Source organism: Mus caroli, chromosome 3 (genome assembly GCF_900094665.2).
Source record: "Mus caroli chromosome 3, CAROLI_EIJ_v1.1, whole genome shotgun sequence".
In the NCBI taxonomy this organism is placed as follows: Eukaryota; Metazoa; Chordata; class Mammalia; order Rodentia; family Muridae; genus Mus; species Mus caroli.
Window position 1 is genome coordinate 94,934,224 of NC_034572.1, and position 22,927 is coordinate 94,957,150.

Here is a 22,927-nt window from a genome sequence, read left to right on the forward strand (position 1 = left end):
CAAAGGTAATTATTATGTTTGTCTAGTCCTGTCATAGATTCATAAATTATCCATAATCTTTGAGTCACGTGTAATTTATCCTTGTGTTTGCTACACAGTTGCACATGTATATCCTTTTTCTTGCAGCACAGCCTCCTGGGCAAGGCTTTACTACTGAGGGGCAGCCACAGAACTACACTCATTAGTTAAAGCAGTTTTTTTGTTTTTTGTTTTTTCCCATTTGAGAAGGTTGGGACACTCATGAGTGAAGCAAGGCTGAGAACAAACAACTCTCAGATCTCAGTGGCTGTGGCATGAAAGGTGTTTTTCATAACCACCGGTGGCCTCATTGGGGAGACCAGATCCTATGAGGAGCACATGTGGCGCCTACACATCGTCCATTGGCTAGGAAGACACAGGGCCAATCCTGTCAGTAGGTCAGGGAGGACTAGTTCTCCTTTGAGTGATAGCAGCAGTTCACTGCTCTGGCTCTCCTTCCTGTGGCTGTGCAGTTTCCCAAAGCTGTGGTTATGAATACCCAGAGCCTATGCAGCCTCTGGCCCATAGGCCTTAGATGCTGCTGAGAAGGAGGGTTCCCTGAGAGACTGAGGCAATGGAGTTGTCTCCTAGGCTGCCTTAACCATATCCCAGGCAGCTTAAACAATGTTTGTTTCTCAGAGTTCCAAGACTGAGGTACCATCTTGAGGGAGGTCTGATGGGGATAATTCTGGGATAGGAACTGCTGACCTTTTGTAGTTCTTCACGTGGCAGAGAGAGGAGGCAGAGAGAGTGCTCTCCAGAGTTCCTTCTATCAAGGCATTGATCTAATCCTAAATCACCCCCCCAATACACCCACTACTCTGAGGGTTCAGATTTCAGCACATGAGGTCTTGTGGGTGTAGTTCAGTGGTAAGAGCACTTTTCTTGTGCATGCAAAGCTGTGGCTTCAACCCTAAGCTCTGCAGAAGTGTTAAAGCAAAAAAAAGTATTTCATTTCAACATACACCTTAAGAAAGAACACAATGACTTTGGTACCCACCTAAAGGACATATTGAAGTCTTGACAATGCCTCACTTCTTGGGAACTCAGAATGTGACCTTCTTTGGAGAAAGTCTAGCTACAGAAGTAAGCAGGTTTCAGTGAGGTCTTCAGCAAGGGTTATAAGCAAATATGACTGATACATTTTACAACAAGGAGAAGCATCCTGACATATGTGTAAACAGGAAGGGAAAACCATCTCCAGGGGAAGGAGAGAAGCGCTCGCCCATGGGGGCAGATCCTTCTCCCAGAGTCCTCAGAAGGAACAAACCTACCAGTACCTTCACACCTCAGCCTCAGACTGTGCACCAACGGACACCAGTTGTGTCCGCCAGCTCTGTTACAGCATGGCTGACTACCTCACGTGCCACAACAGCCACCTCCACTGCTTGGTCAGAGATGTCTGGTTGCTGTTTTCAAAGGCAGCATCCCCACTCTGATAGGAAAGAGAGCTGTGGTCAGTTGTTAGTGTCCCCAAGACCTAATGGGGTAGCACTGAATTTGGAGTCAGCTGACCAGAGATTTTATCCATGCTCCAGTGTATTCTGACTTAGTGAGGATTGTAAACAAAATTGCAAACTAGTAAGCCCGTGGGTGGCTTCCAGGAGGCTATGTCTGGGGCCTTGGGCTGAAAGAGAAGATAGAGAGAAGGCACGGTGTCTGCCTCAGACACTGCTCCCCTCAGATGAAATAGAGCTCCTTAATTTTTCAGGACTGTGGCTTGAAGTCAGGGCCTTGTGCTTGCTAGGCAGCTGCTCTATCTATCAATGTACTATATTTCTAGTCCAACTCCTTAATATCGATTAAGTAACAGCAACCCCCGTCCCTCCGATACTGAACCCTTTGGGGCTTCCTGCAATAAGATTACAAAGGTCTGTTCTTGCTAGCTTTGCTGAATATAAGATCTTTCCCCTAAATACACTTGACAATAATTGGTGGTAGTTTCAAAATAGTTAGTAGAAACAATCTTGAGTCTTCTTCAACACAAAGCAAGGACACATGACTGAGGTGACAGATATTCCAGTGACCCTGATATGATCAGTTAAAACTGCACACATATATGAAATGTCACCCTGCCCTCCATAAAAATCGTTACATTTAAGTACTATGTGTCAACTACAAGTAAAAATACATTTTAAAGATCTCCTTTAGCAAACTGACTTAAAATTCCAAAGCTTTGTGTACTAGTTACTCTTCAGTTGCTGCGATAACAGATCATAACCAAGAACAGAGAGGACTTAGTGTTATCCAGTCCCAGTGGGGTAAGAATCCTTCATTTCTGGGAGCTGTGGGAGCAAGCAGCAGGCATGGTGGCAGGGGCAGGAGGCTGAGAGCTTCCAACTGTAAATGAAGGCAGCAGAGAGAGAGCAAACTGGAAGTGGGGTGTATATAATCTCACTGCCTGTCCCCAGTGATGTACTTCCTCCAGCAAGACTGCACTACCTAAGCCTCCCCAAACAAACTGAAAACCTACTGTTCAAATATCGGAGCCCGTTGGGGAACATTTCTCATTCAAACCACCACACCTTGCTAACCACGAGGTATTGTTTTTAGAGCTGGTTTTGAATTATACTAGTGTATGAAAGGGCTCCTGAAATATGGCTTTAAACGTAGGGCTCTTACTTTGAACAGCTGAGGCTCCCTATAGTGGTTTGCCTATTAAGAGTTCTCCTGAGGTTCGTTTGTTAAAGGCTTCATGGTGGCTCCAACTTCACTGAGGGCTTACTCTATACATGGGCTCAGAGTGGGGACTATTAGCAGGAAAGGCCCAGCTGGAGGAAGTAGGTTAGTAGGCATGTCTGTCGTGTCTTGGCATTCCTGTCTTATTTTCTTTTCTCCTTCCTGGCTGCCATGAGGTGACCCACTCTGTGCTACCACATCTAAAAGCCATGATGTTGTACCTTGCCTGAGGGTGAAAGGATGGAGACAGCTGACCTTGGACTGGAACCATGCAGGCATGAGTCAAAATAAATCTTGCCTATTTTACTGCACACCACCCCGTCCCCACACAGACAGGTTTTGCTACAAAGACAAACATAACTAACATGGCCCCTTGGTATTGCTTTCCTGTATTCAGATTCAATAACTTTTTTTTTTTACTTTCTTAAAACTCCAAGGCACACATACATACGGTTGTATATGAATGCATCTATGTAACATGCCTTAGCACAGTACCAATTTAGAAATGAGATACCATTTCTTTGCTACAGAGATTAGGGTTGACTTAGTGTGTGCTGACAATAGTGAAATGACACAGGAAGTAGCTTCAGAAGCAGAGAACATCAGAAAGAAAGGCGGAGGGGGGTAAAGTGAGAGACTAGTGTGCCAGTTATCTACTGCATAAGTAACAACCTGCCCCCTAATGTAGTACTAAGACCACAGCTGCTTTCTTTGTTCTCCATTGCGTAATTCAGACTGAGTTGGGGGTTCCCCTAACCTGAGGTTATGTGTGTGGCTGATCAGCCACAGGTCAGCTGGGCGCTGGTGTTTCAGGGGTCCCTGCTGGAATGGCTCATCTCATCCCCCTTCACACAGTGGCAGAAGAGTGCTCGGTAGCCACATAAGACATCCCAAATGCTTAAGTACTCTACCTGTACCATGTCTGCTAATGTTACAAAGACCAAGTGTCAGACAAGACAGTCAAAGGCACCAAGACAGGGAAGCAGGACCTGAAGGTCCTTGGCAGAAGACTCCCCAACAGCTTTCCTGAGAAACTCCAGGTAAATGGCTTGAGACTATGAGAGATAAAATTTGTAGATAAGCTAGAAGTTTGGTCTTAGAATACAGGTTCAAGAACAAAATGGCTCAGTGTTCAAGTGCACTGACTTCTCTTCCAGAGGTCCCTAGTTCAATTCCCAGCACCCACAGGGTGGCTCACAAACCATCTGTAATGGGATCTGATGCCCTCTTCTGGTGTGTGTGTGTGAAGACAGAGCACTTATGTACATAAAATAAACAACTAAAAAAAAAGGGGGAACGTTGAAGTCAGTGATGTTTTTGTTAATATGATTTCATATATATACATGGCAGCAAGTAAGACCCTGGGAAACACAGACTGGTAGGCTTTGGACAGCTCGTTCATCTCTGAGGCTTAGTCTCCCCAGTTGTAATACTCCCGCCCAAGGCTATTTGTGGTAAGGGTCATGTGAACTCAGGGTCTTGTGTGAAAACTGTAGAAGCCTCACACAGGTGTGGATGCTCTTCCTGTCCCGGCCAGGATTCGCTGTCCCAGGAGACATGAAGCCTGGCACACAGACAGATGTACAATACTAAGTGAGAAGTTTGAAGCCCAACTGTATGAATCACCTAAAACATTCACAGGAGGGCTTTTTGGGTCCACATGCATTCAATTCGTCTCTGTCACTTTCTTTCTCAAGATCAATAAAAAGAAAGCTGATTTTATTTCAAGAAACAAATTATTTTTGCTTCCCTTTTTCCTCTTGTGCTCAAGCCTAAATGGCTCCTTCTTTCCCAATGCAGCATGCTCTCTTCCACCCTTAACGGTGTCAATCCAGCTCGTCAGACAGCTCCAGGAAGTACTTGATTGATGGGTCACAGTCCAAGCCCATCCCTCTTCCCATCCATCAATTGCTACAGTCCTTTTATGTCTGGGTTGGTGCTAGGACCTGGTGACAAAGAAAAAATTTGGTTTTTATCCTCTAGGAGTTTGTATACCAGGAATGAGACAGATGCAGAAGCAGGAAACAGGAAACCAGGCCATGGCTGTGCACTGTGAAAGGAACAGATGTGTTTATTCAACAAATATTTAATGATCGCTTGTTCTGTGCATGCCTCCAGTTAGTGTGAAATACAAAGGAGGTTAGAATGCTGTTCCTATTTTTACGGTGTGATTAGTAAAGGCCACAGACAAGTCAACAGTCGCAAGCAGAGTCTCCAGGGTCACATGGGAGCAGGTAAACCACAGATCTGCATAAAACAAAGAAAAGGCGGGGATGGATTCTAGGTGGAGAGACCAACAAATAACCAGGCTGCTTGTCCTGAGAAAGCATGTCACTTTAGAGAAATCAGTGGAAAATGCCTGGTCCACACAGTGCAGGGAGAGAGACAGCATGCATTTTAGAATTCTGCATTGCAGAAGTGTGTCAAATGCCCCCTAGGGGCTGCCTGTGGGAACAATGACACGTGTAAACTAAATTTTGTTTAATTCATTTATTTTATTATATGTGCATATGTGTACCTGGGTGTAGGCATATTCACCATGTGTGTGCATGAGCCCACAGACATCAGAAGAAGGCATTGGAATGGAAGTACACAGGATCTGGGTACTGTAAGATGCTTTTAACTGCTGAGCCATCTCTCCAGCTCCACCTCAAAAGAAGTGTGTGTGTGTGTGCATGTGTATGTGTGTGTGCATGCATGTGAGGGTCCTTGCTGTTGTTTACACCAGGTCAGCTGGCTGTGAGTTTCCAGAGATTCTTCAATCTCTCTCTCCCATCTCACTGCATCACTGAGAATTCAGGTACAAATTGCTGTATCTGGCTTTACCTGAACTTCTGCGGGGAGGCGGTGTTAAATTTAGGTCCTTGCCCTTACACATTGAACGCTTTACTCACTGAGCCGTCTCACCAAGCCACTAAATTATTTTAATAAGTTTAATAATTTAATAATTTAAGTAATAAAATAAATTTAATAATCAATTGGAAACTAGTGGGAGCCTAGTCATATTGGAGAGTAAAATGTATAAAGAAGTGTGTAAAGGAATTGGATGTATAAAGGAACACTGCCATTTGAATTATCTCTCTCCAAAACCCTTGAGCTTGACCCTTAGAGAACCTCAGAATGTCAGCACTCAGAAGACAGAGCCAGCAAAGAAGCCATGAGATTCAAGTGAGGCCTTCAGGCCAGGCCTTAGTTAAATATGGCCACTGTCCTGGTAGGAGGATAAGACGAGGAAGCAGCTGTGCAGAGAAAGACTCTGGAGAAGACCCCACGCTGCTGTGAGGGACCTCAGGAGACACGGAGCTGCCAATGCATCATCCCCAGACCTAGAGCCTTCAGAATCGAGAAGGGATAAAGCCCTGTGGTTGGGGCTGCCCAGCCTGGGCCACTTTGTTCTGACCACCATAGCAAAGTCATCCAAGAGGGAGAGTCCAGAGATGGCTGGATGTAGGGATGTGCGGAACAAGGGAAGATGGGGGCAAGGGTGACGCTTTTTGATATCACCCAAACATGGTGTGTGAAGACACATGAGTCATGTGACCTAAAGGGAAAGCTTGTTTCTGCCCACTCAAGGCTGGGTGGAAACTCTGGAATTCCCCATCTCTTTTAAGAGTGGGCTGCCCTCTACCCTACCATGAAGCCCCATAGAGGTCAGAAAGAATGAGAAGATAATATCCTTTCCGTTTGTACATTTAAATTCCAATGAGACTGCTTGGAAATCTCATAGTCCTCTGATAAGCACCATGAGCCTCTCTCTGAACTGTCCTTAAAGCAAGCAGAGCATGATGGTTTTAATAAAGTTAAGTGAGTGACTAATCACTCCTGTGAGTCTCCCTGTGCGCGCCTTTCTCCTTTTGGAAGTTAATCTTTTTTTTTTTTTTTTTTTTTTTTTTTTTTTTTTATTTTTTTTTTTTTTTTTTTTTTTTATCTTTTCTTTGTAATCTCTCTTTGCAGACTTATTTCCTTGACCTTTCAGAGGGCAGAGGGCACATGTCCCTTGACCTCTACAACAAACAGCCAGCAAGTTTGCTGTGTTCTGAGAGCTGTAACAAGGAAGATGATGGGTCAGGCGGCAGATGCAGATGAAGTTGTGGAGTCTCCAGGGGAGAGCTCAGTGGAGAGATGATGACTCAGCAGCTGGCTGTAAGGAGCCAGAGCTCAAAGGACCTGAGCTGAGGACACAGGTGCTCAGGAGTCCAGATACAGGGCAGCTGAAGCGGAGCAGAGTAGCGGCTGAGGGCACTCTAGGGACATGGTGCTGTGTGAAGAGTGGCCAGAGGACACAATCACAGGGAAGCCCATGGTGAGGGGAGAGTGAGGATGACTGGGCAGGGTGGGGGGCATTAGCAGAGTCACAGAGAACAGTGCGTGTCCCTCAAGGGCTGGAGAGGGAGCAAAGCTTCTGTCTGTCTGTCTGTCTGTCTGTCTGTCTTCCTCTCTGTACACACACACACCACAATGCCCTTTGCCATTTTTAAAAATATGTTCACTGTTTCTGTTTCACAGCCAGAACTGGAGTGATGTCAGTTTGCTTCTCCAGAGATGGCAGAATGTTCTTCAGCTTGGATTCCCTGCTGTGGCAGTGCCCACTGTGTAACCTGTGGTTTCTTTAGCTCCTTACCTTCCTTATGGGGCAGTGTGCACCTGCCCCCATTGACATCTCCCTCAGGCCCCTTTGTTTGCAGTTGTCTTGTTTCCTTCCAGGACCTTCCTCAGACCTTATGTGGTGGCTGGAGGAGTGTTGGAGGTGGAGCCGCTCCTTTCAGAGCTCACTGAGTGGTTGGACCTTTGTGCTCTTGCTCAGAATGTATAGATCTAAGGAAACTATGGCCTCCAGTGACCTCAGCTTCCTAAACCCTGGAAGAACCCATCTTCATGGACACTGCATAGGTTCCAGGGTGTTGCTCTTTGCTTATTTCAGGGAGAGGACAGGCACAGGGAGCCTCTTCTAAACCTGCTAACTCCCTAATATCCTAGGTTGTGATCCCAGTGCTCAGGGGCTGAGGCAGGAGGATTGATAAAGTATGAGGTAGCCTGGGCTACATTGTGAGACTAGTAAGTTTCAAGCCAGCCAGCCAGGGCTACAGTGTGAGACCCATTTCAAAGACAGGAGGGAGGGAGGGAGAGAGAGAGAGAGAGAGAGAGAGAGAGAGAGAGAGAGAGAGAGAGAGAGAGAGAGAGCTGCCTTGCCATGAAATTCAGAATGCTATCCACTCACCTTGAATAATTTTCTGAGCAATGTATTCTCAACATCTCTGGAATCTCAAAGCAGCATTAAGAAATGGGGATAGGGACATGTCCCCTCACCCTCTCCCTGAAAGGAAACCAGAAGATTTCCTCACCTAGCTTTGTCAGAGTTCTTCAACACCAGGGCACACCAGGGTTCTTGTAGCTTCAGCTCATGGCCTGTCTGTGAGTGCACCAGCAGAAATTGAACATAGAGAATGATTCTAAGGGAGGCACGGGTTGGGGGTGGGCACAACCCAGTCTGCTGTCTCAGGTCAGCACCAGCAGGGATCAGATGCATGAGAGAGAAACTCTATCACGGGTGACCCAGCCAAGGTCTGAGGTCAACACCAGCAGGGATCAGCATTTCTACCAACCCTGCAGCTTCCTGGAATTCCTCAGACAGTGAGCTTAGATCCTCCTTGTGCCTTGTGCAATTGGAAGATAGTGACCTGTATGAATTCAAGCCCCGAGGTGGAGACTGGGAAACTTCTCCTCACCCTTTCACAGGTCAGGGCCTAGAAAGGCATCCCTGGGCCTTGGCTTCACGGAGCTATTTCCTCATACCTGAGCCGTCCACAGCTACATGCACCCCTCCCAGCCTGCACTATTTAAAGACAGCACAAAGGAACCCGATGTGAGTCACAACACCCAGGAGGGCAGCAGCAGGCAGGCAGCTCCACTCACCAAAATCTGGCCCCACACACAGCAGGACTGTGGGAAGGAACTCCCTCTCCATGGCTTCCTTGGGGCAGATCATCTTTTGGAGGTAATCCTCTCTCTCTCTCTCTCTCTCTCTCTCTCTCCCTAAATTGAGAACAGGGGTGGGGTCTTTGGGAGGTGCTAACAACCTGTGGTCTGTGCTACAGGGTCACACTTGCACTTTATCCGGTCCAGCACTGGGGGAGGAAGAGGTTAATAATCAACTTTAGCAGCCCTGAGCAACTGCCCAGACTCAGGGAAGGTTCTGGTAGGTGATTTCTTTCTTATGAAAGACTCATTCCTACTAAGGTAGATGTGGATTGAAAACTGTGTGTACCACACTGAGGACTCAGCTGAGATGTTCAGGCACAGTAAACCCAGTTCATGGAGCTGCAGAGGTTGGATGGAGAGCAGGGCTGGTGGTGAGCAGGCAGACAGGCAGACAGTGTTTCAACACTTTCCTGTGAGCATAATGTCTCTGCACTCTCACACCAACTCCCAGCTCCAGCCCAATCTCAGCTGCAAGATTGGGGTCCCTCATTTTCCCAGGAGAGCCCAGAAAGGACACCCTGGTGGTTATTGCTGCATAACCCCCCAGACAAATTAAAATAAAATACAATAAAAAGACGCATGCCCACCTGCCGCCTACTGTTCCTCAGCTATACTCCAGGTTCCCCATTAGGACATCATTTACCTTTCTGATTGAAAAGAGATGGAAAATGAAAGGGTTTTGTTGTTGTTGTAGTTGTTGTTGTTGTTGTTGGTGGTGGTGGTGGTGGTGCCGGCCTGCCCCATCCTCCACCCTCCTTCTCCCCCACTAGGAAATAGATGATGATTTCAGTGTCAGTCCTAACTCATTAACAGTTTTTAGGAAGACACACATGCTGGTTCTAGGGGTTGTTTGAAGACCCAGTCTTCCAATTTCATGTGTCTCTTCCAGTTAAGAAAAGAAAAGGAGGGTGAGGTGGCAGAAAGGAGAGTGATTAACAATAAAAAGTCTGTAAAGAACATCACTTCCCACACAGCCTAGAAAATTCCTCCCTTGAAAGAGAACTCCACCTCCCTCACTCATGTTCAGCAAGAGGAGGGGCAGAGGCTCTGCAGGATCAGCAGAGAGGGGCTCTGGACAGCACCCCTCCCTCACTGTGCTGGGCCAACGCCCTGGGGAGCAACAGGTGTCAAACATCTCTGTCCAGAAGCCTCAGCCTGTGTGGATGGCAGTCGGAAGTGCCCTTGTCAGGAGCTAGCATTTTGAAAGCACCAGCATACTGGGTGCTTTGTTGGTGTTTTGAATCTCATCACCCCTTGTAAAGGTTCTTCATAGCCCTGAAGCTATATGCATAAGGGGTGGGGCAGCTTTAAACCCACTCTCCGATGCTCTGAGGAGCTTGCTCCTGCTCCCGCCATGGCCTTCCTCCTCCACCACCCAAGCTTAGGTTCTCCAGGATGGGAAACAAGTGTCTCTGTTGTTCCAAGGTCAGGCACGTGGGCTTTCTAATAATACATTGCAACCAGCCAGACTGGTTTTGCTGGAGGATCAGCCAGAGGTGGGTGTTCAAAATGTGGGTCCCCCCACCCTCTAAAATTTAGTGACCCACTAGGATCAACAGAGTCTCCTCTTAGTGACCCTGGTTGCCTTGTTCACCATTTAAATGTTGCAGTTGCAAAATCAGGGACAAGCCACAAGAGTGACAGACGGGGAAGAGGGATCCTGATCATCTCAATGGATAGTGGGATCAGAAAGCTTTTCTTTAGATACAAACAGAACCCATTTGGGGAACCCAGTGTCCTCTCTCAGTGCCAACTAATCTCCTTTCTTTGCCATAATCCCTTTTATTCATAATCGCTCCTCTCATTGATAGTTCCAAGACATAGCTCATGGGAGGGCCTGCCATCCCATCTTCTGCAGACCCAGCAGATTGCTCCCTTACTAGAGTTTGATGCTTTTAACCTCTCTCTCAGAATATGTATGCTTGGGGAAAGAATGCCCTGGCACATGAGGAGCTGTGTGATCCAGATTCTCCTGCCATCATGGCTGTCCATGGCACCAACAGTCACTAATGGACCATTTGTCAAGTGCTGCTTGGAGTCCAAGGGTGGAGGTCAGGATCACTAATCTGAGAGCATATGTTCTGGTGAACAGTATAACCGGGTGTCTGTTCTCTGATGGGTGTTGCACTAGGCACTGGGACAAAGATGACCAAGATGCTGACAAGGGTCTGACAATAGAGAAAGAGTCCCCAAGATCTCATTCCTTTGTTATGGGATGATAACAAATGCAATTGAAGCCCTTTCTTGCCCGATGCATCAGGGAAGTTTTCCTAAGCCGAATATCTGGGTTGCTTCTTGAAAAAATGAATTAGTTTAGGGACCAAGTTTTAAAAGTGAGAAAGACACTCTATGTAGAAGAAACAGGATAACCAAAACTCATGAGCCAGCACAGAAAGCTGCTTGCTACTTTGTTATACCATCTCAACATGGATTCTGAGACGTAGACAGAGAGGTGACACCAGGTCACACAAGGTCTTATTTACCAGACTGAGCTGGGGATTGGGTGCTGGTGATGATTGGCCCTCAGACATTCTCCAGCAGAGGAGTCTGAATTTTCACCTTGGAGAAGCACAAGTCTGGAGGTGATGAGAGCAGTTGGGAGGCAGTTGCTATCCAAATAAGAAAGTCAGAGAACGGAAAAAGATACTAGAGACTTGGAGAAGGGAAGTGGATTTGAGAAACATGAAGGAGAGAAGGGTATGGATCAGTAGAAGGTGGGGTGAGGGGCAGGTCCTGGAGTGAGTACCCTGGTCCTGAATGGGCATCGTGAGTCGAAGGAGAGGGATTTGATAGGGGAGCTCGTTACATTAGGTGCACATTGAGTCTAAGGTTCCCCTGAGACCATCAGATGATGATGAGAAAAGCCCAGAAAACACGGGGAAGAAACTAGGAGGGGTCAGGCAAGGAATGGTTGGTTACATGGGAGTGGGAGGGTCCTAAGGAGAGCCCATAGGAGGACAAAGGGGCCAGTGACAGGGAGTGAAGAACACTTATTTTTAGAGCTAGGAAGAGAAGGGAAATGGAGAAAGGCTGAATATCCAGAGGAGTAGAGAGATCAGAACAGAGAAATCACAAATATCAGCAGAGCAGACTTCCACAGGACACTGCTAAGGAGCCGGGAAACCTCTTTAGCCTATCTGAAGTTATAGAAGACCATAGGGCTGATGAAGATGTCCAAAGAAGGAGATTACTGCACAGAGAAAGAATGGGTGTCTCTTTGTCACATGAAGGTAGCTAAAGTCAATGATGGAGGCTCGAGCCAAGGAGACCCCTGGAACTTGGCCCTAGCGTCTTTGTCTTCCATTTCAAGCCAATCAGGCAGAATGCTTGACAGCACTGTGCAAGCTTGCCTGATGAGAGAGAATCTTACCTGGCAGAGCTCAGCCTTAACCAGATTAACACTTCAAACCCTACAGATGCAATAGAAGGTGAGTCCAACCTTTATCTCTTGGGGCTTATTAAATGGAAGGCTCTGGGGTCTTAGGGACCCCATGAGTCCTTCTGTATCACCTGAGTACACGTTCTCCCTCACCTCTGCCTGCTGCAGTGACTCTCACTCTTTCAACAGCCACCTCTGGTGCCACTTCAGCTCTGAAGTCCCCTTTGGAATTTTCTAGGTACCTTAATTGCCCCTTTTATGTTCCCAGCCAGACTTACTTATGAATGTTGTTCCTGGTGCTCATTTGCCTTCCTCACTAAGGAGCAGAGCTTCACCAAGATCATTTTTGTCAGGAAGAAGGAAAATACTATCACTGTAGATACCGATCTAGATACCGATCTGAGCTCTGGCTTCAGACTGCATGGATCGACACCCTGGCCAATCACCAATGCTTACCCTGTATCAGTGTCAGCTTCCCCAACTGTAACGGGGATGATGTCAATACATAATTGCTGGGGTCATGTGAATGATATGTGATAATTATGTGTCTGACATATCCTAATGGAATACAGATGCCAACCACTACTCTATATATTACATGCAAGTTCCTCTATAATGTTCATTACATGGCCATTAAAAACTTATCTTCAATGCTATTACCATTGGCTTTTCTATCCTTGAAGCAGATGTTGTAGTGAAGGCCTTGAGGATCTTTAAAGAGCAACGTGTGTATGTGTGTGTGTGTGTGTCTGTGTATGTGCTCGCATATATGCACACATGCATATGAACATGCAGAGACTAAAGAACAGTGGGTGTTTTCCTCTATTACTTTTGATCTTAGTTTTTAAATTTGATCTTAACCAAAAGAAATGATACCACTGGTTGCCAATGATTAGAGGTGGGGTATTTGTTTGTTTGCCAACTTGACACAAGCTAGAGTCATCCAGCAAGAAGGAATCTCAGTTACGGGACTGCCTCTAGGCAAGCCTATGGGACATTTTCTCGATTAATAATTATGTGGGAAATTCCAGCCCACTATGGGTGGTGCCACTCCTGGGCAAATGATCCTAGGTTCTGTAAGAGAGCAAAGTGAGCACGCCGTGAGGAGCAAGCCAATAAGCAGTGTTCTATGGGTCTGCATCAGTTCGTGCCTCCAGGTTCCTGCCTCCAGTTTGAGCCCTGACTTCCCTTTAAGGTAGACTGCAAGCTGTAGGATGTAATCCTCCTGCCTCTGCCAAGTTGCTTTTGGTCATGTGTTTATCTCAGCAACAGACAACAAACTAGGACAGTCTCTTACTGAGCCCAAGGCTTAGTTTTTCTGTTTGGCTGGCTGGCCAGGCAGCTCCTCAGGGATCTGCCCATCTCTGACCCCCCCAGTTCTTAGATCCCAGGCACACTTGGCAATGCCTTTCACATGGGTGCTAGAGGTTTAAACTTGGGTCCTCTTGTTTTCATAGCAAGTATTGGATCCACTGAGGCATACTCCCCAAGAGAGTCTATTTAACAACATTCTATTTACAGAAGTTTCTTTGGGAGGACTGGAGTCAAATCGGTCATACCTTTCATATCTGTCTATGAATCTGAGACACAGCCATTTTCTAAACCTGAGCATTTGGGAGTGAGATTATTCCATGTCTGACTACAGGGTTGAAGATCTGGACATTGTAGCCAGGGGCTTCTTTGGTAAGTTTGGGAAGCCCTACTGTGTGCTCAGCTGGGCATCTACGCCTTCGGATGGTATAGCATTGAGAACAAATGTCGACCTGCCCTGCAGCCAGAAAGGCTAAGTCTTCAAGGGTCAAAGGATATGCCAAAGATGTCACATATTAGGATAATGAGGGGACTCGAGGTGTTTGAGCTCGCAGGAAGTGCAAACAAAGTGCTTTTTATTTTTATTACTAAAGCAAGCAAACCTTGAGGTGACCATTACAGTAAGATTAACAAAGACAAATACAACGAGGGAATATATCCGGTTTTATATGTCTTATTATCTATCTTTGATCATGCGAAAAAGAGCCAAGAAGATTTTCCCCCGGCCTTTGTTGTTTCTACAGAGGGAATGTAGGCGTGGCAGGGCATTTTAAAAAGGTCTTTGCTTTTAAGTGCATTTACTTATCACAGTCGATGTAAACTTTTTTTTTTCCTTTAAGAAGGCTGCCTTGTGGGAAGAACATTTTGTACTCTGTCCATCCATAGTTTACAGTAAGTTCACAGCTGCCTTACGCAGGCAACCACCAGAATGCAGTTAGAGCTATGGGCTAATGATCAAGTGGGCAATAATGCTTCCTTAGCTAAACTGCCTCATACTCCTAATTATCTCCATTGCATAGCTGCAGATACCAAGGCACGGTTATAGTCTCTCCACCAGCCAATGCTGGGAACGCACATGTTCCTAGCTCCTGCCCTATACTTAGTTATAAAGATAACTCTCCTTCCAACCAACTTGCTTCATCTCCTGCCACTAAAGCAGAACCCAACGCAGTACTGGCAAAAACTCACTTCCTGGGCTGGAGAGATGGCTCAGAGGTTAAGAGCACTGACTGCTCTTCCAAAGGTCCTGAGTTCAATTCCCAGCAACCACATGGTGGTCCACAACCATCTGTAATGGGTTCTGATGCCCTCTTCTGGTGTCTGAAGACAGATACGGTGTACTCACATATATAAAATAAATAAATCTTTAAAAACACAAAAGCAAACCTCACTTCCTGAGTGACTAGCACTGCAGAGCCCTGGCTGGCTGATGGAGATGCTCAGGTAAAGCCAGAGCCTCAGTCTCTGTTGTTTTTGGTAATTGCTCTAGATCAGAATTTCTCAGCCTGTGGGTTACAACCCTTTTGGGAGTCAAATGACCCTTTCACAGGGTCACTTAAGACCATCAGAAAACACAGATACTTACATTATAATTCATAATGGTGGCAAAATTACAGTTATGGAGTGGCAGTGAAAATAACTTTATGGTTGGGGGTTACTACAACATGAGGAACTGTGTTAAAGGGTTAACCACCCTTAACCACTGAGCCATCTCTCCAGCCCAGGTAGTGGGTTTTTGCCAGTACTGAGTCGGGTTCTGGTTTAGCATTAAGAAGGTTGAGGACCCCTGCACTAGATGGTAAACATAGCATAGAGCTTGAACCTTTCGTCTCTATACTCCTCAGACAACCAAAATAAAGTGGGTAGCTTCTCAGATGTCATACTGTTAAAGACTCATAGAAAGGGATGTTTTTAAGGTCCCATAATGCCAGTGACCTTAGAAAAAAAGTTGAGCTGTCCTAAGAAGACTGCTTTACCCAAGCACCAGGGATCTTCAGACCAGAGCATCCAAAGCTTCGTTTATGTTTACTCCTGACGGATGGGAAAAATGGAAAAATTCTGGAGTTAGCCTGACTGGCCGAACTCTCCATTTCTCTGTTGTGGGACCCAAGTAAAATCTCTACTCCAGTAGAGTCAGTAAAGTGGATGCTAATATGTTCTTAGCCTTTAGGGTTGAAGTGAAAGCTAAATGAATTGATGAACAGCAGACCTTGTCATCTTGCAGGGTTAGCACTGGATAGGCCCTGCCTGCTCTTGCAGAATGGTTCCCTCCCTTCCTACGGTTTTAGAGAAAAAACAGTGACTTGGAGGGAGGTAGGGTGAGGACCATTCCAAGAACCTTTGTGTCTAGAACGTTCTAGGTGTCACTGGATCAAAGTAAGATGTCTTATTTTTAGTTCTTGCTCTGTGAGACATAGAAGCATTCTCTGCCTCTGGAGACATTGAACAGGGTGGACTTGAAACAGGACATCTTGCCACAGTCACCCCAACATTTCTGCAGCAGCAGCACCCCGGGAACTGTTGGAAGAGCACATTCTTGACCCCCTCCAAGTCTACTAAACTGGAGTGGGCCCAGCGATCCGCACTCAATAGTCCCTCTGGGCGCCTCGTACCCACTCGGGATCACGGAGCCCTGTAAAGCGATTCCACTCAAGCCTTTGATGTCCCAGCAAATGGGCAGAGATTTAGTCCAGGTGGACATAAACTCCACCTGAGATCAGTTATCATGCCTCATTTCCTTTAAAGATATATTTAAAAGAGCAATGGATCCGCGTTGATAGAGATGAAGGGAAACGCACCAGTTTCCACGGATAGAAACCCCGGAGTCTCCAAGGGTAGGAAACTCCAAGTCTCCACAGATAGGAAATCCCGAGTCTCCACAGGAGTAAACCCTGAGTTTCCGCAGGTAGGAAACCCCTGTTCTGGTTATCTTCACCTTCACTTTTTGAAATTCCAAACCTAGGATACGTCAAGATTTATAATGACACTGTTTCCGGCACATTTCTGCCAGTCCCAGCATGACACTAACAGGGGGAAAAGTTTCCTCTTTTTCTTTGTCTATAAATTTAAAATGATAAATTTCAGGAAATAAAAGCCAAGAGGAAGACTTGGGAGGCGGCATCAGTAGTATCTGGGCTCATCAAATGGCACCTTTTATCTACCTATCCTAATGCCTTGCTGTGGTTTCTTCCCCCTCTGGCTCCCAGAATGGTTGTTCCATGCATCCCTCCTCTGCCTCTCTTTAGTCCTCTTACAAACCCATCCCTTCTCCCCACCGTGGTCTCAGATAATTGTCTGGCTTCAGCCCTCACCGAGGACATGGAAACTAGCAGACAGGTACTCCTTCATCTCTTCATTTCCCAGCTGCCACATTCACGGATGCCCTTTCCTCTGACCTCAGGCTAGACGTCTGGGTGCAGATTTACCCAGCACTATCAAAGGTCAGTCCCACCCTCTCCTCATCTCTCAGTCTCCCAGCTCCTGCACTCTGGCTGCTGCCATCCATCTTCCCTGAAACTCCATTGCCCCAGTCAGCACACAGCCCAGCTGTCAGGGTTTTCCATCATAGAAAGAAAAACTGTCTCTCAGTCTCATAACAGCCCTGTTTGTCCACCCCATCTTGTTCTTTCCCTCCTCAGCAGGCTTTATTGCAGGGACTGAGCTGATTGGTATCCTGGTGATTCTGAACACAGTAGAACTAACCTGCCTGTCCATTCCTGGCTAAATTACTTCCTAGCTGTTTGGCTTTGGGTAAGCTACTTATCTTCTTTGTGCCTGGGCTCAGGATCTGGGAGCCATCTCTGAGCTAATACCATAGGACCCTGTGGCAATTATGCAAGTTACGTTTCATAAAACACTTAACAAACCCTCATTGCCAGCTACCTGTGCAGCTGTGATTCCCTCCCTGCACTTGAATTTTTCCTCCTCACAGAACCACGGTAGTACACTTATCAGTGCCTCATGTCATCGCCTCATGTCATCTCACATCGCCACACCCCGTACTTGCTGCTCTCTTGCTTGCCTTTACAGATTCTTGCTCTCCATACAGGTGCCCTGTGACCTCCCGGCAACATCCCTTCTTCATTTTCCACGATAGCACAGTCTCCTTTTTTCTTGTCCCTTCCTTCTTCACCATGACCTGAGCCTCCAGCTCTTAGAACCAACCTCTGCTTCTTCACAGCCATGGTAGCGTTATCATTCTGTGGCCAGGGAACGTGCTTCTGGCACAAGGACCCAGCTCATTACTCCTTGCTGTGTTTGATGATGGATTCTTTTCTTTGCTAAAGGGCTCCAGGCTCCAGGAGCACGATGTATCAGCACAGGGGCCACCCTTCTTCACAGTGGCTGGCATAAAGTGCTATGGGACAGTAAGCCAAGTAAACAGCGAGCACAGCGAGGCATGGTGGCTCATGCCTGTAGTCACAGTACTGGAGAGGCCAAGGCAAAGGGTCCACCATGAGTTTGAGGACAGCCTGAACCCTAGCTCTAAAAACAAGAAAGAAATTTAAAAAATAATTAAGCAAGCACTATGTGGTATAGGAAGGAATATCCTATAGACCCCAGAACAGCCTCAGTCAAAGGCCCTTAAAGTTTGGGACATTTCTGGGCAAGTCCTGACAGAAAGCCCTGTGGAAGGAGAGTTAGAGGAGAAATGAAAAATGAAAAATGATAAATTTCAGGGAATAAAAGCCAAGAGGAAGACTTGGGAGACGGCATCAGTAGTATCTGGGCTCATCAAATGGCACCTTTTATCTACCTATCCCAGTGCCTTGCTGTGGTTTCTTCCCCCTCCGGCTCCCAGAATGGTCGTTCCATGCATCCCACCTCTGCCTCTCTTCAGTCCTCTTATAAACCCATCCTTTGGTGGGAGAAATCACACCAAGCAAGAAGCTAATCTTTGAATTTCACTTCTACCTATCCAAAGAACACATCTCCCATCTGTTCCTTCTTCTTTTCTTTGAAGGCAGGACATGTCCTGGTGGCCGTCTCTGTGGGTTAAGGAGAAGCCAGTGAATGGGAAAGTTGAGCTGACCTCCTATTGGCTTTAGGCCAGGAGACCTTCATCTAAGACCTTTAATGTAAGCTGGTGGGGATTTAGCAAAAGCCCGCCAAGCTCTGCCTTGTAGCTGCAGACATCTTCACCTTGGGGCCAGCTCTGTGGGGCTCCCTGCAGAGGAACTCTACCTGGTGCTTACTAAGTCATCTCCCTCACAAGGACACTGCACAGGAATGTGGGGGATGGGCTTGCCAATCACTGCTGGCCCAGAGCTTATGAGCTAGGCTGTGTTTGGGAGTAAGACAGGGTGGAGAGAGAGAGAGAGAGAGCAGATCTCCAGAGTATCCTTTATGCACAGAGATTCCCCCACTGAGGTCTGAGGAGAAAGGGGTCCTCTTCAGTTATCTGAGCCTCTCTGAACAACCCTGTGGTGCTCCTGTGTTGAGTATCCCACAGGCCAGGCTTTGCCTGAAGGCATGGGCAGAGGAACTCCTGTGCCCATGAATAAGTTCATCCTCCACCAACATCCTATGACTGTGGCAGCAATGTCCTGAGTAAGAATAAGAAGACACTTTCCATGGCAATAGCTTTATGAATGATCATCAGGTGCCCAAATGAACCCACAAACGTATCCTGAGTACTAGCTATAATAGTGCATTTCTGCTATGAATGCTTTTTGTTTTCACTTGCCCTTACACATGTATAGTATTTTGAAACATTGAGATTCAGTGTTTGGGGTCTTGCTGAGACAGCTAATCATCATATATAAAGAGTGTGGCTATTTCAAAGAAAAACCTTACAGGCTTTAAGAAAGGGGCTCTTTGGGGCTGAGAAGATAACTGTCATTGAAGCGCTATCTGTGCCAGCACAAGAACCTGAGCTCAGATTCCCAACACCCACATAAAAAGCCAAGAAAGGTTGTGCGTGTCTGCAATCCTTACACTGAGGAAGTAGACAAGGGAGGATCCCTATAGATACTCTTGCCCAATCTGTGAGCTCCAGGTTCTGTGAGCCCGACTCTGCCTCAAAACACAAGGGGAGGGACAATAGAGGGCACTGACTTGAGTCTTGCATACTAACAAGAATGTGTATGCACTCTCCTACATAAATATGTGCATCCACGTGAACATGTACATGCATACCTTAAATGCACACACAGCAGCATTGTGTGCTGGGCATGCCTGTAGGTTTTGGAATCTCTGTGGGTGGCTTCTGGGTGAGGAGAGAGGTGGGTTGATCGAAGGGTTATACTTTAGGTCTTCAGAAGATCGCCCACTGATGTCTCCTCTCGTCTTTGTGACCTGATATTTGATAAGAAGCAACTTAAGAGAGACAGGATTTATTCTGGCTCATGGTTCAAGGGAATAGAGTCCACTTTAGTGAAAGGTGTGTTTATCTGTGGGTATAAGGATAGGTATTTAAAATACAGTTAGAAATCACATTTAATGATTAAGAAAAATGGAAGGTTCTTCTCTAGAATTGAATCTTTAGCTATGGGTGGTTGGTTAGGTTAGTCAATATGGTCAGGAAGGCAAGATGGCAGGAACCTCCGTGACTGCAGGAGCCAAAGGGTTTGCTCGCTTCTCAGTGCACCAGTGAGTGGGGAGAGAAGAATGCAGGTACTCAGCTGGCTTTCTCCTTTTTAATTCAGTCTAAGACACCAGTCCATGGGATGACGCCTTCCACAATCTAAAGCTGGTCGTACCCCCCCCCCCATCAGTCAATCCTCCCCAGAAAGTGTTTGGTGCTCTTAGTCCAATCAAGTTGGCAAATTAACCACCACGGACCTTCAACTCTGCCAAGATCAGTAAGCTGTCTAGAAGGTCTCAGAGTCTGGTGGTCTTTGAAATTGCTCTCTCATCTGGAAGCACTGGGATTTTCTCAGAGGATAGTCTGGTATGGACTGAATAAATAACGTGTCCCCTGCATTTTCACTAGTTGTAGCTCTCTGTAGTCTCCATCTGTTGCAAAAAGATGCCTCCCCAATGAGGAGTGAGAGCTATATTTATATGTGGGTATAAGAATACATATTTAGAATAGTTAGACGTTATATTGAATGGCTTAAGGAAATGGAAGCAATAAGCGCTTCTCTAGGATCTATGACCTATAGATGGTTGGTTAGATTTACGGTGTCATGCATGAGTAGACCTTAAGATCATTTAGACAGCTGTTGGCTACCCCCAAGATAAAATGCCACAATTGCATCATTGGAGGTATCTTGCTGGTTGGGCCATGGTTATAGTTCACAGTTCTAGAGCTGTCAAGGACTATTGATGGCTTTTCTCTCTTGGTAGCTTGCATAGCAACCTTCTGAAGCTGTGACCCAGTCCTCAGGAGGAGGCTTCCAGGTTAGTTCCAGCTTGATTCCTCCAAGCCCTGTCTCCAACTACGGGCTCTCACATCCCTCTCTGGAAGGCATCCAGGGCAATGGAAACTGCCTGTACTTTCTGGACTCCTTTGGACTCCCATGACCAAGAATCAAAGGGAGGTTCCCATGCCTGCTGCTAGGGCTTTTGTTAGTTTGACTGTTGGAATATTATCATCATAAGTGGTAAAACTCGTGTGTGTGTGTGTGTGTGTGTGTGTGTGTGTGTGTGTGTGTTTAAGTAAGCTTATAAAATGATGTTTTTCTACGGCTTTAAAAATACCCTTAGTGTTATTTCTCTCTCTTCCCTTTCTCTCCCTTTGTATAATTCTCTGTCCTCCTCCCCATTTAAAGTGCCCCCCATTTTCCCATTTCCCCCTTCACAGCTGTAACGTGTGATTTTGTTTCACCATGAAATCCAATTGCAACATTTAAGGAAATATTACGATTTCTCAAAGTCATCCCTGGATTAATCATTGGGACTATTTTCTTTTCTGTTTCTTCCCTTTTAAAGCCAAACTGCAAATAACTTTAAACAGTTGTTGATATTGGGGAACCCTCTGATAGTCTGCTTTTCTTACTGAACATTCATGTTATTAAAAGTAAATTTGAAAGCAGTTGTACAATTAAAGAATTTTTGCTTACTGTCACAGCAGTCAGAAACCTATATAGTAATCTGTTTTTGCAGTCCTGCCCAGTTAGAAAATGACATGGTAGGCCACTTGTACTAGTTACTTTTGACACCAATACACAACTCTTGATGGAAGCAATTTATGTTGGCTCACGATTTCCATCTTGACTTGGTCCATGGCAGTGGAAATTTAAGAGTATAGCATGTTCACATCTTAAAGGAAAATAAAATAGAACTTTCAAAGGCCTTCCCCCATTGATCCACCAGCCAGCCTCACAGCCTTCCAAAACAGTAACCCCAACTGTGGATCACACATTCAAACACATGAACCCATGGAGGACATGCTTAGATCCAAACCAAAATGACACCACTCTTCTTAGAAACTTGGTCTCAAGACCTGGTGAGAGTTCCCCAACTTCTGTCTTTTTTTTTTTTTAAGAAGTCTTTCAATTGTACACAACCTAGTGTCCAGTTGGATGTGAGCATCATCTGGGTCCAAGTCCTACCATGCATGACTTGGGCACTCAGTAGTGTTTATACCTAGTGCCTAAGACAGTGATTTCCAAAGTGACACCAATAAGCTTTCCCCAGAAGAATTCTGTAGTCCAGCAAATTTGGAGGCGCTAAATGATGTCATGTTCAGACATGTGAAAGCGCTGAAGGCTAGGAGTGTTAGTTTGAGTTTCTGTTGTTGTTTTGTTTGCTAGTCAGTCAGAGCTTCGAGACTCCCTGGACCATTCGTTCCTGACTCCCTCCCTCCCCTCAACGACTCCTTATCTTGTTTGCTGCTGTCAGCCCTATCAGCAATACACCAGGGAAGGCTCCTGGAAATGAGAACTAGGAAAAAAAAAATCAAAGCTGTGTGTATTAAGATGGCTGTAAGAAAATAACTAGGTGGCATAATTAGAAACAACCAGGGCCTTGCTATTTAGCCCAGCCCAGCCTTGAACTTGCAATGCTCCTTTCCCTAGCCTGGCAGCTGCTGGCATTATAGGTATGTGCCACCAGACCTAGCTAGTTGCTCAATTGTTTTTGACCAATATAGCCATAATTTCAGATGGTTTAATCTGCGCCATTTATCATGGATATAAGTGCTAAAGGCTTAAAGAGTTCTGTGGAGGTAAAGAAACCATTATGATGAGCCTTGTGTTATCAAAACGCAATCTTCAAATTTTATATTTATTAGTATCCATCGGGACACCTTAGAGTTTCTAGGGAATAGGAAATAATAGGAAAGAATTGCAACCATTGTTACATATACAGAGCTTGTGGGTGGAGAAGGGAAGCTGAGATGCATCTACCCTATGTAGGAGTTTTATTGGCAGTTACAGCATCTCAGCATGCAGTGGGAGAGCAGTTCTTCAGGTCCCAGGAAGAGCTTCATTAGCTGAGATGGCCATCATGGGTAGCATGATGGGGTCCTGAAGGAAAAGTGCTTTCAATGACACTCAGTTTCCCCTTGTTTCTCAAGGGTTGGAAGATTGAGAGCTTTGAGCCACTCCCTGGAAGGGAGAGTCAGACCCTTCATTCCAGGGAATCAAGAGGTTTGCTTGCTCTTCTAGGCTTTCA

At 46.0% G+C, this 22,927-nt stretch overlaps 1 protein-coding gene and 1 long non-coding RNA gene across 2 annotated transcripts in view; one reads left to right on the forward strand and one right to left on the reverse strand.

Annotated features, from left to right (window-relative positions):
• Nucleotides 1–4,453: 4,453 nt before the first annotated feature.
• LOC115030621 lies at nucleotides 4,454–8,701 on the reverse strand. The gene is made up of 3 exons (XR_003836213.1): nucleotides 8,611–8,701; nucleotides 8,040–8,107; nucleotides 4,454–4,643 (listed from the first exon to the last, which is right to left on the reverse strand). It is a non-coding gene; the product is annotated as an uncharacterized LOC115030621 (long non-coding RNA).
• The window catches only part of Vtcn1 (V-set domain containing T cell activation inhibitor 1), a 70,733-nt gene continuing 56,372 nt past the window's right edge, over nucleotides 8,567–22,927 (forward strand). The window contains exon 1 of the mRNA XM_021158813.1: nucleotides 8,567–8,692. Coding sequence (XP_021014472.1) covers nucleotides 8,661–8,692 — 32 coding nt within the window. The 5' untranslated portion in view covers nucleotides 8,567–8,660. The remainder of the gene's footprint in view (nucleotides 8,693–22,927) is intronic.